The sequence below is a fragment of the Dioscorea cayenensis genome, chromosome 16, assembly GCF_009730915.1.
Source record: "Dioscorea cayenensis subsp. rotundata cultivar TDr96_F1 chromosome 16, TDr96_F1_v2_PseudoChromosome.rev07_lg8_w22 25.fasta, whole genome shotgun sequence".
Lineage (NCBI taxonomy): Eukaryota > Viridiplantae > Streptophyta > Magnoliopsida > Dioscoreales > Dioscoreaceae > Dioscorea > Dioscorea cayenensis.
In genome coordinates, this window is record NC_052486.1 from 2,392,277 (window position 1) to 2,405,844 (window position 13,568).

Sequence of the window (13,568 nt, forward strand, 5' to 3'; positions counted from 1 at the left end):
AAAAGTAGGATAAACAGTGTTATAAATAGTTATATAATGAAAAAAATGGCATGCATTCATTCATTTATTTTTAATCCAGTATAATGCTTGGCCACTGTTTTTCCATCACTGTTATCCAATTTCTATATCTTCACCCTGTTCTATGTCCCTCACCTCTCTTTTCTCTCTCTCTTACTTTTGTTTTTTATGCAAGTGCTCTCCGAACCTTCACAAACATTCATAGAGGACGTATCGCCATATATATATATATATATATATATATATATATATATATATATATATATATTATTGGGCTCTCACTTCTCAGGGTAATTTGGTGTTTTTTTTTAAAATATTCACATTTAGAAGGAAAAGGGCAAACGAAATTAAGAAGTCAATAGGGACTCAATGATCAAACGGGAAGCATTCAGGGACTGTTAAGCAATTTGACATCGCTTCTTTTCTTTCTTTCGAATTAGATCTCCATAATAAGACTGCCATTTTTCTCTCTTTCTCTCTCGCTTGCTTGCTTGTTCATCGATGGCGAGCTCTCGGTCTCCGCCGATCCTCCCATGGATTAGCGTCGTTCTCATGCTCCTCTTCATCGCCGGGGAGTGCTTCTACCTCCCCGGCGTCGCCCCGGCGGACTTCAGAAAGGTTTGCCGCTTGTTTTGTTCTACTTTTCGATCCGATGTCATCTATCCTAGCGATTTCTTCCCAGTTTCTATGGATTTCCATGAATCTCATCATATATCGATAGGATTTGTACATGAATGGTGATTTTGGTGTGTCTTGTGTGTGTGTATTCGTGGATTAGGGTTTTCTTGAGTTGTTATTTCTAGGTTGATTCGATTGTGGGAAACATTGGATTTGAATGAATTTCGGGGGACTAGTCTATGATATTGATGGCGCCGTTATTTTTCTTGGTTATTTGGTTAATAGTTTTATGTGGAAATTTCAGTCATAATACTTGCCATTTCTTGTTGGATCAAAGTCATTATTGATGCTTAATTATGTTTATTATGGGTTTTTTTACTAATCAAGATTAAAGATTGGATCTTCAAGGTGTTTTGGCTTAATTTATTACTATAGTTTGGATTATTTATTTTGTGGAATTTGATGTCCATACTATTGATTATATTTGTGTGGCTTATTGTCAAACGTATATTGGCCATCTCAACCCAAATTAAGGTATAGGTTTAAATGGAATAATGCCAGACTAGTTATTTTTCTTATATTTGAGCTCCTTTCTACTTTGTATACACCAAATTTTATGTTTTCATAAATTTTCAACATCATTTAGATGCTTAATGATACTTATAATTAATGTTTATTGATCATGAAAAATATGTGTGTGATATACGATCTTTGAGTTATTTTTAATCCATTGATCATATTGATCAAATTATGAGTAACTTATATGTAAATAGGCTCTTTTCTTAACTTTAAAAAAATAGTGACCCTAAAAATGAAGGATGATTTAATGATTCATTAACTCAACGGAACCAACTGTTCATGCTGGACAACTTAAGTTTGAATAGCAGGATAAGGGCTGGAATTTTTTATTTATGTTTTTGTCGCTTTGTCATAATTATGAGAATTCATGAGAAGAAAGTGGGAATGTGGATGACGACAATATTATGGATGAACGACAAAAAATGGGATAAGTTAAAATTGAACGTTTATACATGGAAAGATTATGTGGAACTGCTGTTATTCTAGATTGCGGATGCAACCAAAAAGAGATACCCGATTCATAGAGAAATCACTTGTACAAAATTTAATAGCTCTTATTATTTGAGAGTTCAGATCTGTGTTCCCCTTGCTCTGATATTAGTTTGAATTCCAGGTTCTTGGATCACAGCTAAAAATGGTTTTTCCTAACATAGTAACTGCCAATTCATGCGATCATTAATTCTGATGATGCACAAAGTACTACTTGGTTATGTTTCTTTCGTTATCTCTTTCCCTAAGCTTATTTGGGTACCTGCACGACATGGTTGCTTATTGATCTTTTTCTCCTCCTCCTCATCATCATCTTGTTCTCCTTATTTTCAGTGAAGTGCCTTATTTTTATTGTAAAACCTTTGTTGACCAAAGTGCTGCTTGCAGAAAGATCCGCTTATTGTGAAAGTGAACAAACTAACTTCTACAAAGACTCAACTGCCATATTCCTACTACTCTCTTCCCTATTGCAAGCCTGATACCATAGTTGACAGTGCAGAAAATCTAGGGGAGGTTCTTCGTGGTGATCGTATTGAAAACTCCCCTTATGTGGTGAGAAGCTCTTTCTTGTCTGGATGTAATTTCTGCGTGCTTTTTCTATATCACTGGTTCCTGTTGATCTTATTCTTGAGAAACAATGTCTTGTAGTTTGAGATGAGAGAGCCACAGATGTGTAATATTGTTTGCAAGATAAAACTCAATGACAAAGAAGTTAAGGAATTTGTGGAAAAGATAGATGATGATTATCGGGTGAACATGTAAGTGGACTGGAAGTTATATTTAAAATAGGTATTCTATATACTTTTATTTATTAAGAATTCATTATGTGTCACAGGATTCTGGACAATCTTCCACTTGTTGTACCTGCTCAAAGGGTGAATCAGGATTCAACTATTATTTATCAGCTTGGTTTTTTTGTTGGTCTCAAACTGTCCTTTTCTGGGGTAACTGATGACACACTAGAATTACTATGCAGTTAATGTTTCTAATCGGCTACAGTTTTGTTGAACACTTATATGGGCATAACTTCTTTTGCAGAGCAAGGATTACAAATATTTTATCAACAACCATTTGTCATTTACAGTGAAGTACCACAAGGATGAAGAAATGGATCTTGCAAGAATTGTAGGTTTTGAAGTCAAACCATTTAGGTATATCATAATTTTATTGCCAAGTGGTTGCCAATTTACTACATTGAGAATTTTCATTTGTACAGATATTTTTCTTCATTTCAATCATCTTCCATTATTTATGGGCTATGGAAATCTCTGTGTTTGATATTTTTAATTCTCCATTTTGCAGTGTCAAGCATGTCTTTGAAGGCCAGTGGAGTGGTAATACAACTAGATTGACCACATGTGATCCTCATGCAAAGCAGACAGTTGTAAATTCTAATAACCCTCAAGAGATTGAAGCAGATAAGGACATCATATTCACCTACGATGTCGAGTTTAAGGTAAGGTTACGAAGCCCAGGGATCTTCTTTGTAACTTAATTGGCCATTATTCCTTGACCGAATCAAATGTTTTCATCTGCAAGTTCTTTATAGAAAATGTCTATGGCGGTCTACTTATGTTTCTGGTTTTATTCTTGCTTGCAGGAGAGTGATGTGAAGTGGGCATCTCGCTGGGATACCTATCTTCTGATGGCTGATGACCAAATTCACTGGTTTTCCATAGTTAATTCTCTGATGATTGTTCTATTCCTCTCAGGCATGGTAGCCATGATAATGCTGCGGACACTATACAGAGATATCTCCAGATATAATCAGCTGGAAACCCAAGAAGAAGCCCAGGAAGAAACAGGATGGAAACTGGTCCATGCAGATGTGTTTAGGCCTCCGACTAATTCAGACTTGTTGTGTGTGTATGTTGGAACAGGTGTTCAGTTCTTTGGGATGCTGCTTGTGACCATGATTTTCGCTGTCCTTGGTTTCCTTTCACCATCAAACAGGGGAGGATTGATGACTGCCATGCTTCTTCTATGGGTTTTCATGGGCATACTTGCTGGTTACTCCTCTGCCCGGCTATACAAAATGTTCAAGGGCACAGAATGGAAGAAAGTCACACTGAAGACGGCTTTCATGTTTCCCGGAATTGTTTTTGGTGTCTTCTTCATCTTAAATGCACTTATTTGGGGTGAGAAGTCTTCTGGTGCTGTGCCTTTCACTACCATGTCTGCGCTTGTTTTGCTTTGGTTTGGTATTTCAGTGCCTCTGGTATTTGTCGGTAGCTATGTGGGATTCAAGAAACCCGTTATTGAGGATCCTGTGAGGACAAACAAAATTCCAAGGCAGATACCCGAGCAGGCCTGGTACATGAATCCAATCTTCTCAATGTTGATCGGAGGCATCCTTCCTTTTGGAGCTGTATTCATTGAGCTTTTTTTCATTCTTACATCAATTTGGCTGAACCAGTTCTACTACATTTTTTTGGATTCCTCTTCCTTGTGTTTCTGATCCTTATCATCACCTGCGCCGAGATCACAATCGTGCTCTGTTACTTCCAGTTGTGCAGCGAAGATTACTTGTGGTGGTGGCGGTCCTATCTCACCTCAGGATCATCAGCGCTCTATCTCTTTCTATATGCCATTTTCTATTTCTTCACAAAACTAGACATCACAAAGCCAGTATCTGGTGTTCTCTACTGAGTTACATGCTTATCGCTTCGTATTCGTTCTTTGTACTGACAGGCACCATCGGCTTCTATGCGTGCTTCTGGTTCACACGGTTGATCTATTCATCAGTGAAGATTGACTGATTGGATAAAATGCAACCGATGGTTTTCCTTTACGGACACCAAACTATTATCACAGAAGTTTGCCTTTGTCTTGTTGACACCAATACCATGTATCTGGCTTCAGTTTTGGATTCAATGTTTGATTTAGGTGTGACTGCAGTATTCAAATCAACTCTGTTCTAGGATGAAAATCAAGGACTATAATCTTTCCTAAACTCTCTACCTCTCAATTTCAACTAGTTTTGTACAAGGATGCTTAAAATCTAGTATACCATTATCCAAAAAGGTGAATGCATTTGCAAAGCACCTCAAAACTCTCTTGAGATGTATATGTTTCTGGTTGTGAAATGTGTATGTAGTTTGTAATGTAGAGTGTTAATGTAGCCATTACTTATTACTGTCAGACCTATATTTCGGTGAATCAGGTACTGAAGTTTGATATTGTCATTTCTTTTTTACTATATTTTGTTTGTTTATGCTGTTGAAAGTTATCTAATTTCTGGTGTGTAGGGTCTTGAGTAGACAAGAGACTGAAAGGATGTCAAGAAGGGAGCAGACAATGAAACAGGTACTTGAGGAACTCTTGCCAACCAAGTATGCTTCTCACTTTATGTCCCCCCATATAATTCCTAGCTCTTTTTTTTAACATTTGCATTTGTTTATTATCTTTTTGGTGGATTAGAGAATGTATGACTGGATGGTATTCTTTGAACATGTGTTGTCCTAGGGATTCTTGATTGAGAGGTGGCCACAACACAACCATAAGTTTTTTTTTTTTTTTTAAATATTGTTTCTCTTTGGAGATTCCCTATCTTTCTCTTTTCCTTTTTGTTTTTCCTCAACTCTCTCTTCAACTGCTATTTTATTATTTTTACCATGATTAGTTAATCTTTGTTTTGGATTAATTCATTATTGAAATTTTTAACAGTCACTATCAATTTCTGCCAAATTTTTAGTTATTATTTGTTCAAATCAGGACTAGTTTGCAAGTTGAAGGATGTTTTTTTTTTAGTAGTTATGGACAAACCGTGACTAAGATTTGAACTCTCCATTATTGAGCAGAGAAGTACCACTACCCTATTGTTAGGTGGTTTTATGCTTTTATGTTAAAAAAAAAATTATCATAATTATATCTATATTTAAAAAAATAAGATACAATTTATAAAATATTTTTTTATTTTTATTTACCATGCATGGCTGATCAATTGAATACTTTGACCAACAAAATTTGAAATTTTTAGTCTTCATTCTTGGTCAGATATTATAAAAATTGATTGAAAGGTTAAAACTGAACACCACCAATATATATTAGAAAAAGAAAAAGTAAAAAAAAAGTCACATTCACATGCAAAAAATATAGAGTACTGATGATATTATATTAACATTGTGAGTCAAACTCTTCATATTAAATTATTAATTATCTTAAAATATCATTTTTTCCTTATTTTTGAAAACATAATCACATCATATTAAACTTATTATTCCCAAAACTTGAAAAGCTGCAAAACTACTAAACAATGAATTATTGACCATCTTTTTATTTTAAACAAAAAAAAAAAATCCCCTCAAAGTTCCAAGAGATCAAACAAAACTCCCAACCCTTCAAATCTTTACATTCACATGCAACCACACGCCATCCCATCCATCCATCACTTCTTTTCAGGTGTAAAATTTTGGCCTTTCTTCACCATCTCATCATGTGAACGTCAACTCCCATCAATACTTCCTTCATAATTATATATATATATATATATATATATATATAATTAATCTGAAAATACCTTAAATCCCTCCAAATTTTACTTCACATATCATTCACCCAAATTCACCCAAATTTGAGTATTCTCAAAATAAATAAATAAATAATTTTCTGATAATTTACTATTCAGTCATTCTGTCATAAAAAATAATTGATATTGATAAAAATATTTTTTAATTTTTTTAAATTGAAACACATAATATTAAATGAAAAGATCAGTATTAAATATAAAAAATAAATATTGAATAAAAAGAATACTATATATTAAGTAAAAATTTATTTGGTTACACGTAAACATATAATGGTAAACAAAAACTATACATATTAAGCATGAAATACATATTGTTAGATTGAATAAATTGATACAGTGAGCTTCAGTAATTGACTGTAAAAAAAAATTTGTTTGAAAAATTCAAATATCAAAAGTTTGTTTAGGAAACTTTAAAATTTTCAAAGATCTATAATTTATTTTCCCTATTTAATTTATTTTTAAAAAAAATAATTAACCTAAAATTCAAAATAATTCATTACACAGAAGAAATATCATGGATTAAAATAAACCAAGGGACTTAAAATGGGGGTATAATTTCGGTGATTATTTAAAATGCCATTAAACTAATAATATCATTTAAAATAATTAATAGAGAAAAAAAAAACACATAAATATGGGGTCCACAAGGCATGTTATCTTCCCGCCTTGGCCAACGCACGGCGTGCCACTCACGACACAACATCCCTTCTCTTTGGTCCTCTTCAATGGTTTTTTGTAATAATATATTTCCAAACTTTTCACTTTACAACCCCAAAAAAATCCAAAATTACATTTACGCAATCATACAAAGTTTTTCCGGGGGGCTATGTCGATAAAATCACTTTTTTTTTTCAATTATTATTATTTATCCATCATTTGTTTCTCTTTATTCTAAACATTTATAAAGAAGGAGATTAAAATAACTATTGATTTTTTTATTAAAATACTCTTAAATTATTCTTGATTTCAAGGAATTGTTTTAAATTATGGATTTTTTTAATTAAAAGGATCAAAATGGTTCCAACTCAAGACATTATTTTATTATTTACTTGATCGGATCAAACTCTTAAAAAAAAAAAAGTGAACTTAAACAGAAGTCATAAAGCATGCCTCCACTCAAAAACATAAGCATGAGAATGCCTTTATCTTTTTCTCTATACTTTATTCTCTTCTTTTCCTCAAAGTCCTCCCTTCTGAATTTCCCTTTTCTTAAAATATTATATATATATATAATATCTCATTTACAACTATACCCCTATATATATAACATTTCTTAACTTGAAAACGTATATAATAAAAAATAATAATAATTAATAAAAAATATTAAAATTTTGAATCACTTAATAATAAATAATTTCAAATTTAAATCTTAATCAATAAAAAACATCTGTAGAAGAGCTTTATCGTTTTGTACACTCTTTCTAATTCCTTGTTTATTTTACTGGCTAATCACAAATATATATATATATATATGATTTTTTTGTATAATTAATAATTGTTTATTATACTACTTAATTAGAATTATTTCTTAAAAATATTTTAGGATATAATACTATTTTAAAAAAAATGAAAAATTGGACTATGCTATTATTACATATTTAGTGATTATACGCAAGGCATTAGTTGAGATTCAACTATATAAAATAATAATTAATATATAAATTAATCTAATATAATTTTAAAAAAAAACTACTTTCCTCATAAATTCTTTTGTTAGAACATAATATAAATTGATCTAATATAATATAAAAAAAGAAATTTTTGGATGTCTAGCTTTTAGCGGTTGCATTCCTGTTGGAGCTATTTTGTAGAAACTTTGATCCGTAACTAATTAGTTTTTTTATTAAATGTGATTTATAAACTTTGTCAAAAACAAAAAAACATAATAAAATTTTTAATAGAAACTAATTAATAGAATATATGTTTATATATATATATATATATATTAAGTTTTTTTATAGGGGTATATATATATATGTAATTTCATATTTATTGATAAATAATAAACATTTTTCAAAGATAAAAAAAAATATATAAAAAAAAAAAAAGTTTCCAACTGTGAACCAGCTTTTCCCTCCATCTTTCTCCCTCCACTCAACCCCACCACTTCCATTTTTTTTTTTTTATCACCACTTCCACCTCCACTTCCTCCATGACTTCCCTTCTTTCTCTCTCTTCTCCCTTTCCTCTTCCTCCCCTAAACCCTAACCCTAACCCTAACCCTAATTCAAATTTGCGCATCATCTCAAAGTTCTCTCTTTTATCATTCTTCTTCTACTTCTTCTCCACTATCTCACAAAACCCTAACCCTAATTCTAGTTCCAATGCCTTCAAGACCACTTTCACCATCATATCCTCGAGCTCACAAGGCCCATGCACTCCTCCTCGCCGGCGCCGTTGCCGGTGCAACCCTTCTCGTTGTCGTCTTAGTGCTTCTCATGCTCCTCTACTTTTACTTCTCAATTTATCGCCGATCTCCAACGCTTCCTCTCCCGTCCCCAAGCCCACTCCCTCTCCGCCGCTTCCGCCACCGTGATCTCCGCCGAGCTACTGCCTCGTTTCACCATTCCCGCCGCCTTGGCCGCGGCTCCACCGCCACCGTCCTCCGCGCTGCTCTTCTGCCCGCCGCCGCCGTCAAGCTCTTCGACCCTATCGCCGTCTCCGAAACTACCTTCTTGAACGAGTTCCACACCCTCGCTGCCATCCCTCACTCCCCCTTCATCGTTTCTCTTCTCGGTTACTGCCTCAGTCGTCGTTGCCGAGCTTTAGTCTTCGAGTTCATGCCCAACGGCAGCCTCCAAGACGCCCTCTTCCATCCCTCTGACGCCCTCACATGGGACCACCGCTTCCGGATTATCCTGGACGTCGCCCAAGCTCTTGCCTTTCTCCATCTCGAGTGCGACCCGCCGGTCATTCACGGCGATATTAAGCCCAGCAATGTCCTCCTCGGTGCTGATTTCAGCGCAAAGATTTCTGATTTCGGTTTGGCGAGGTTCAAAACTGAAGGGGATCTCGGCGTTGAGATGTTCAGCCAGGAGTTGTGGAAAAGCCAAGAGCTTGCTAGCCTGGAAGCCGACTTTGCCTTCGCTCCACCTCCCAAGAAGGCCGCCACTGGCGTTGCTAGAGCCAATGACAAGGGAAAGGAGCCAGCTTTGGCGCCGGTGCCGCCGGCGCCGGCAACGGCGGCGGTTGTTCCTTGTAATGAAGAGTCTGTTAACTTGGAACATTCAAATGGTGAATGGGGGAAGGATTGGTGGTGGAAACAGGATGGCAGTGGGGAACTCAGTAGCAAGGAATATGTCCATGAGTGGATTGGCAGTCAGATTTGTGTAGGTTGGGAGGATGAAGAAAACGGGGAGCAGAAGAGCTCACCATTGAATAGCCAAGGTGAAGCATTCTTCAATAACTGTGAGGCGAAGCATGAGAAGAAGCTCAGTAATGGTGGTGTTGATAAGAAGACCAAGAAGGTCAGAGAATGGTGGAAGGAAGAGTATTTTGCGGAGATAAGCAAGAAAGGAAAGCATGATGAAGGTTTCGGTTTTTGGGTTGAGATCAATGCGGTGGTTCCGGAATGCTAGTTGTCGGGGAGGCGGTGGTGCTGGGAGTAGTTGTTCGAGCAATGGTAATGGATATGTGAAGAACATGGAGGTGAGCTTCAGGAATGGATGGAGGAGGAAGCGGAGCCGATCGGCAGGGAGTGAGTTGTTCAGTGGGGAGATGTTCAGCAGAGAGCTTAGTAGCACGACAAGCATGCGAGGAACTGTTTGTTATATCGCTCCAGAGAGTGGGAATTCAATGGAGAAAGGGAGATGTATATAGCTTTGGAGTGTTGATTTTAGTTATCTTATCCGGAAGGCGGCCTCTTCATGTCTTGTCTTCACCAATGAAGCTTGAGAAAGCTAATCTTGTAAGCTGGTGTCGACATTTAGCTCAAAGTGGAAATGTGCTTGATTTGGTTGATGAGAGATTGAAGGATTTGTACGATAAAGAGCAGGCGAGTTTGTGCATTAATCTCGCGCTGTTGTGTTTACAAAGATCGCCGGAATCACGGCCAGACAGTGGTGACATTGTGAGGATTTTTGAAAGGGGAGATGGATGTCCCTGGTCGTGCCATTTGAGTTCTCTCCTTCACCAAAGTTGAATAGCAGGTCGAGGAGAAGAACTCCTACTAGATAATGTGAGTGTATTCTTGGTTTCTTAAGAGTTTACATGCAAGTTTAGATACAAATAGCTTCATTGTTTGAAGTTAAAGATGGATTTCCAATTGAGATATGTTATTGTAGATCTTACTATTTGTGTAAATATGAGTTGATTATGTGAATCAAAGGATCTCATTGTTTATCCCTTGAGTTATTTCCAAACATGATCACAATGTTGTTTTTCATTTAAAACGTTTAATCCCATCAAATGAAACTGATTTTATTAGATGTGTATACTAATCTTGTTAGCTAAAAGCCACAACTGGTGGGGACTAGAGAATGGGTTGGCCTTAGAACCATGATCTTCGTATTCATAATTATTTTCAATCAAATCCATACTTTTTTCATAAAATTTCTTTTTCATGTGGACCTTATTATTGGAATCATTTGTCAAATGGATGAATGGGATAGAGACGAAGAGAATGTGGAGGAATTCTCGTCCTCAAGTGCAAAAAGTCACACCCAACAGCGCATGGCTCTCTGTACAATGTCATGCTCCTCTTCTTCAACATCAACTTAATAATTTAAGAAAATAAATAGTTGTTTCCTTGATTGATTAATTAATTAATTTACAAAGTATGACACGCTATGATAAGTCTGAGAACCCAGTATTTAAATATTATGTTACATCAATGTCTGGATTGGGCTATATCCTTGAAGGGACATTGTTGATTAGCTTTCTTGATTCTTTTTTTTTTATTCTTAATTAATGCTATGAACTTCTAATAATTCTCAGTATAAAATTATATGACTCTTTCTCTTTTGATAGTTCAGTTTAATCTTCCATTCATGATTTATCCATGATTTAATTAATTGCTAAACATACCTGAGTGTGAACAAGTTTCAGAACATGGAAAACTCCGTGGAATATAATTCAACCCATTGCTTTCTCTTGTCTGTTCTCATCACTTTATGTTTTCCTCTATCTATTGAACTATGTCAACACACAGCAAGCCAGCAGAATGCTGATATTATTCGATCATAACATCCGTGCAGCCATTGGAACAAATGTTCACATTAATCTTCCCTTTAAAACTATATATTCACTAAATGAAACCTCCTTGAACCAGGGTTATGTTAAACATGGTCTTTCTCTGGTTTTCTGCATTCCTGCTAACTTTCAGTGCCGCGCTTGGAGCGAGGGATGTTGGTTTCCAGCACTCTAGGCCTGTTGGAGTTGTTCATGGTACATGCAAAACCATGGTGGAGATTTACGGCTATCCTTGTGAAGAGCACACTGTAATCTTAGCTTCAATATCTCTCCACCATCATGTATTTATTTTAACTTCATCACCACCCGAAGTCTCGTGTTGCAGGTGACTACTGAAGATGGTTATATCCTGAGCATTCAGAGAATACCGAATGGTCATTCTAATAATGCATACTCGAGAGCAAATAAGATCCCTGTTTTGCTTGAACATGGACTTCTGATGGTATGTGTGATCCGAAGACAATGCTCAAGAGTGGTTGCTGTTGAAAATTTCACTCCTGAATTCTGCTGCTTTTGTAGGATGGGATCACTTGGATTCTGAATCCACCCGGTGAATCACTAGGATTCATCTTAGCAGACAAGGGATACGATGTTTGGATCGCTAATGCTCGTGGTACCAAGTATAGCAGTGGTCACACTTCTCTCCAGCCAAACGATTCTGTATACTTCTCTTGCCTTCTCTTCATTTACTATGCAAAACATTTATCTTTTTCAATTCAAATGTGATACAAAATTCCAGGCATATTGGGATTGGTCTTGGGATGAACTCACTGCCTATGATCTTCCTGCCACTGTAAAGTATATCTACACCAAGACAGCAGAACAAAAGCTTCATTATGTTGGCCACTCTTTAGTAAGTAGCTGCGCTGATACTCTAGTGTTTGAGGTACCCAGTGAAGTTTACATTTGAAATTTTGTCTATAGGGAACACTGATCGCCCTTGCCTCATTCTGTGAAAATGAGATGATGAACATGTTCCGATCAGCAGCCCTGCTCAGCCCTATTGCTTATGTAGATCAGGTGGCATCGGTTCTTGTGCAAGCTGCAGCAAAGACATTCGTAGCAGAGGTACACTAAATTCAACAGAGTTTAGTATGTTTTTTTACTGATTTAGTTAATGAATTGTGGTTTCCTTTGCTTGTTTATAGGCTTATTACTGGTTGGGTCTTCATGAATTCAATCCAAATGAGTGAGTAAAAGAGTCCTTCACTAATTCAACTATTTCTGCCGACTAAGAAAGAAAACCTGTAAATCTTTTTCATGTAGAGAAGCAGTGCAGAACTTGCTTAAAAATCTCTGCAAGCAACCCGGTGTCAATTGCTACAACTTAATGTCTGCAATCACAGGTTCTACCACGTTGCTTGTAATTCCTAATTATTGACACTGCTTGAAATATGCTGACAATTCATGTTTAGGCAAGAATTGCTGCCTCAATGCTTCAACCATTGCTCTGTACCAAGAACATGAACCTCAACCAACTGCAACAAAGAACATGATTCACCTTGCTCAGAGTGAGTTCACTTACTCGGATTTCCAAAGCTGATGAAAACTCACATGATATATTTTGACACTGAAATTGCAGTGATTAGAAAGGGAACGATAACGAAGTTTGATTACAGCAATAAAGAAGAGAACATGAAGCATTATGGACAACCAACTCCACCTGCTTACAACATGGCTTCGATTCCGAAGAACTTTCCGATGTTCATTGCTTATGGAGGCAAAGATGAGCTTTCTGATGTTCAAGATGTTAAACACCTGCTAAAAATACTGAAATCTCACAACACTGAGATTCACTATCAGGAAAACTATGCTCATTCTGACTTTCAAATGGCTGTGAATGCTAAGGAAGTCATCTATGAACCTCTCATGGCTTTCTTCAAGCTTCATTAACAAGTGTGAAAAGGGTTACTGAATTGAGATTCAGAGAATTGATTATTGGAATTGGAAATAACTGATAAAGGATTTGGTGCATTTGGATTTGGTTGTAAATCAAAATATCACATTGCTTAACATTAAATTTGAATTTGGAGATGAATTATTTCTGATTTTAAGTCACATCACTAAATTCTTAATTCATTCTGTGATATGATTACTCTGAAAATTTAGCTCGAATTTAACAGAATATATATATATATTGAAATAA

The 13,568-nt window shown here is 35.8% G+C and overlaps 2 protein-coding genes and 1 pseudogene across 2 annotated transcripts; all 3 read left to right on the plus strand.

Annotated features, from left to right (window-relative positions):
* Positions 1-458: 458 nt before the first annotated feature.
* LOC120279310 lies at positions 459-4,771 on the plus strand (annotated as a pseudogene).
* Positions 4,772-8,359: 3,588 nt separating this feature from the next.
* Positions 8,360-10,573, plus strand: LOC120279671 (putative receptor-like protein kinase At1g80870). Its single transcript, XM_039286594.1, is given in 5 exon segments — positions 8,360-9,755; positions 9,757-10,033; positions 10,035-10,310; positions 10,312-10,335; positions 10,337-10,573. Coding segments are annotated over 5 exon segments (1,848 nt in total). The 5' UTR covers positions 8,360-8,556; the 3' UTR covers positions 10,409-10,573.
* Positions 10,574-11,483: 910 nt separating this feature from the next.
* Positions 11,484-13,450, plus strand: LOC120278905 (triacylglycerol lipase 2-like). Its single transcript, XM_039285648.1, has 9 exons — positions 11,484-11,670; positions 11,748-11,864; positions 11,942-12,082; positions 12,162-12,275; positions 12,347-12,490; positions 12,571-12,611; positions 12,689-12,768; positions 12,838-12,933; positions 13,005-13,450. Exons 1-9 carry the CDS (start codon positions 11,506-11,508, stop codon positions 13,313-13,315), a joined length of 1,209 nt encoding a protein of 402 aa, XP_039141582.1. The 5' UTR covers positions 11,484-11,505; the 3' UTR covers positions 13,316-13,450.
* The last annotated feature ends 118 nt before the right edge of the window (positions 13,451-13,568 follow it).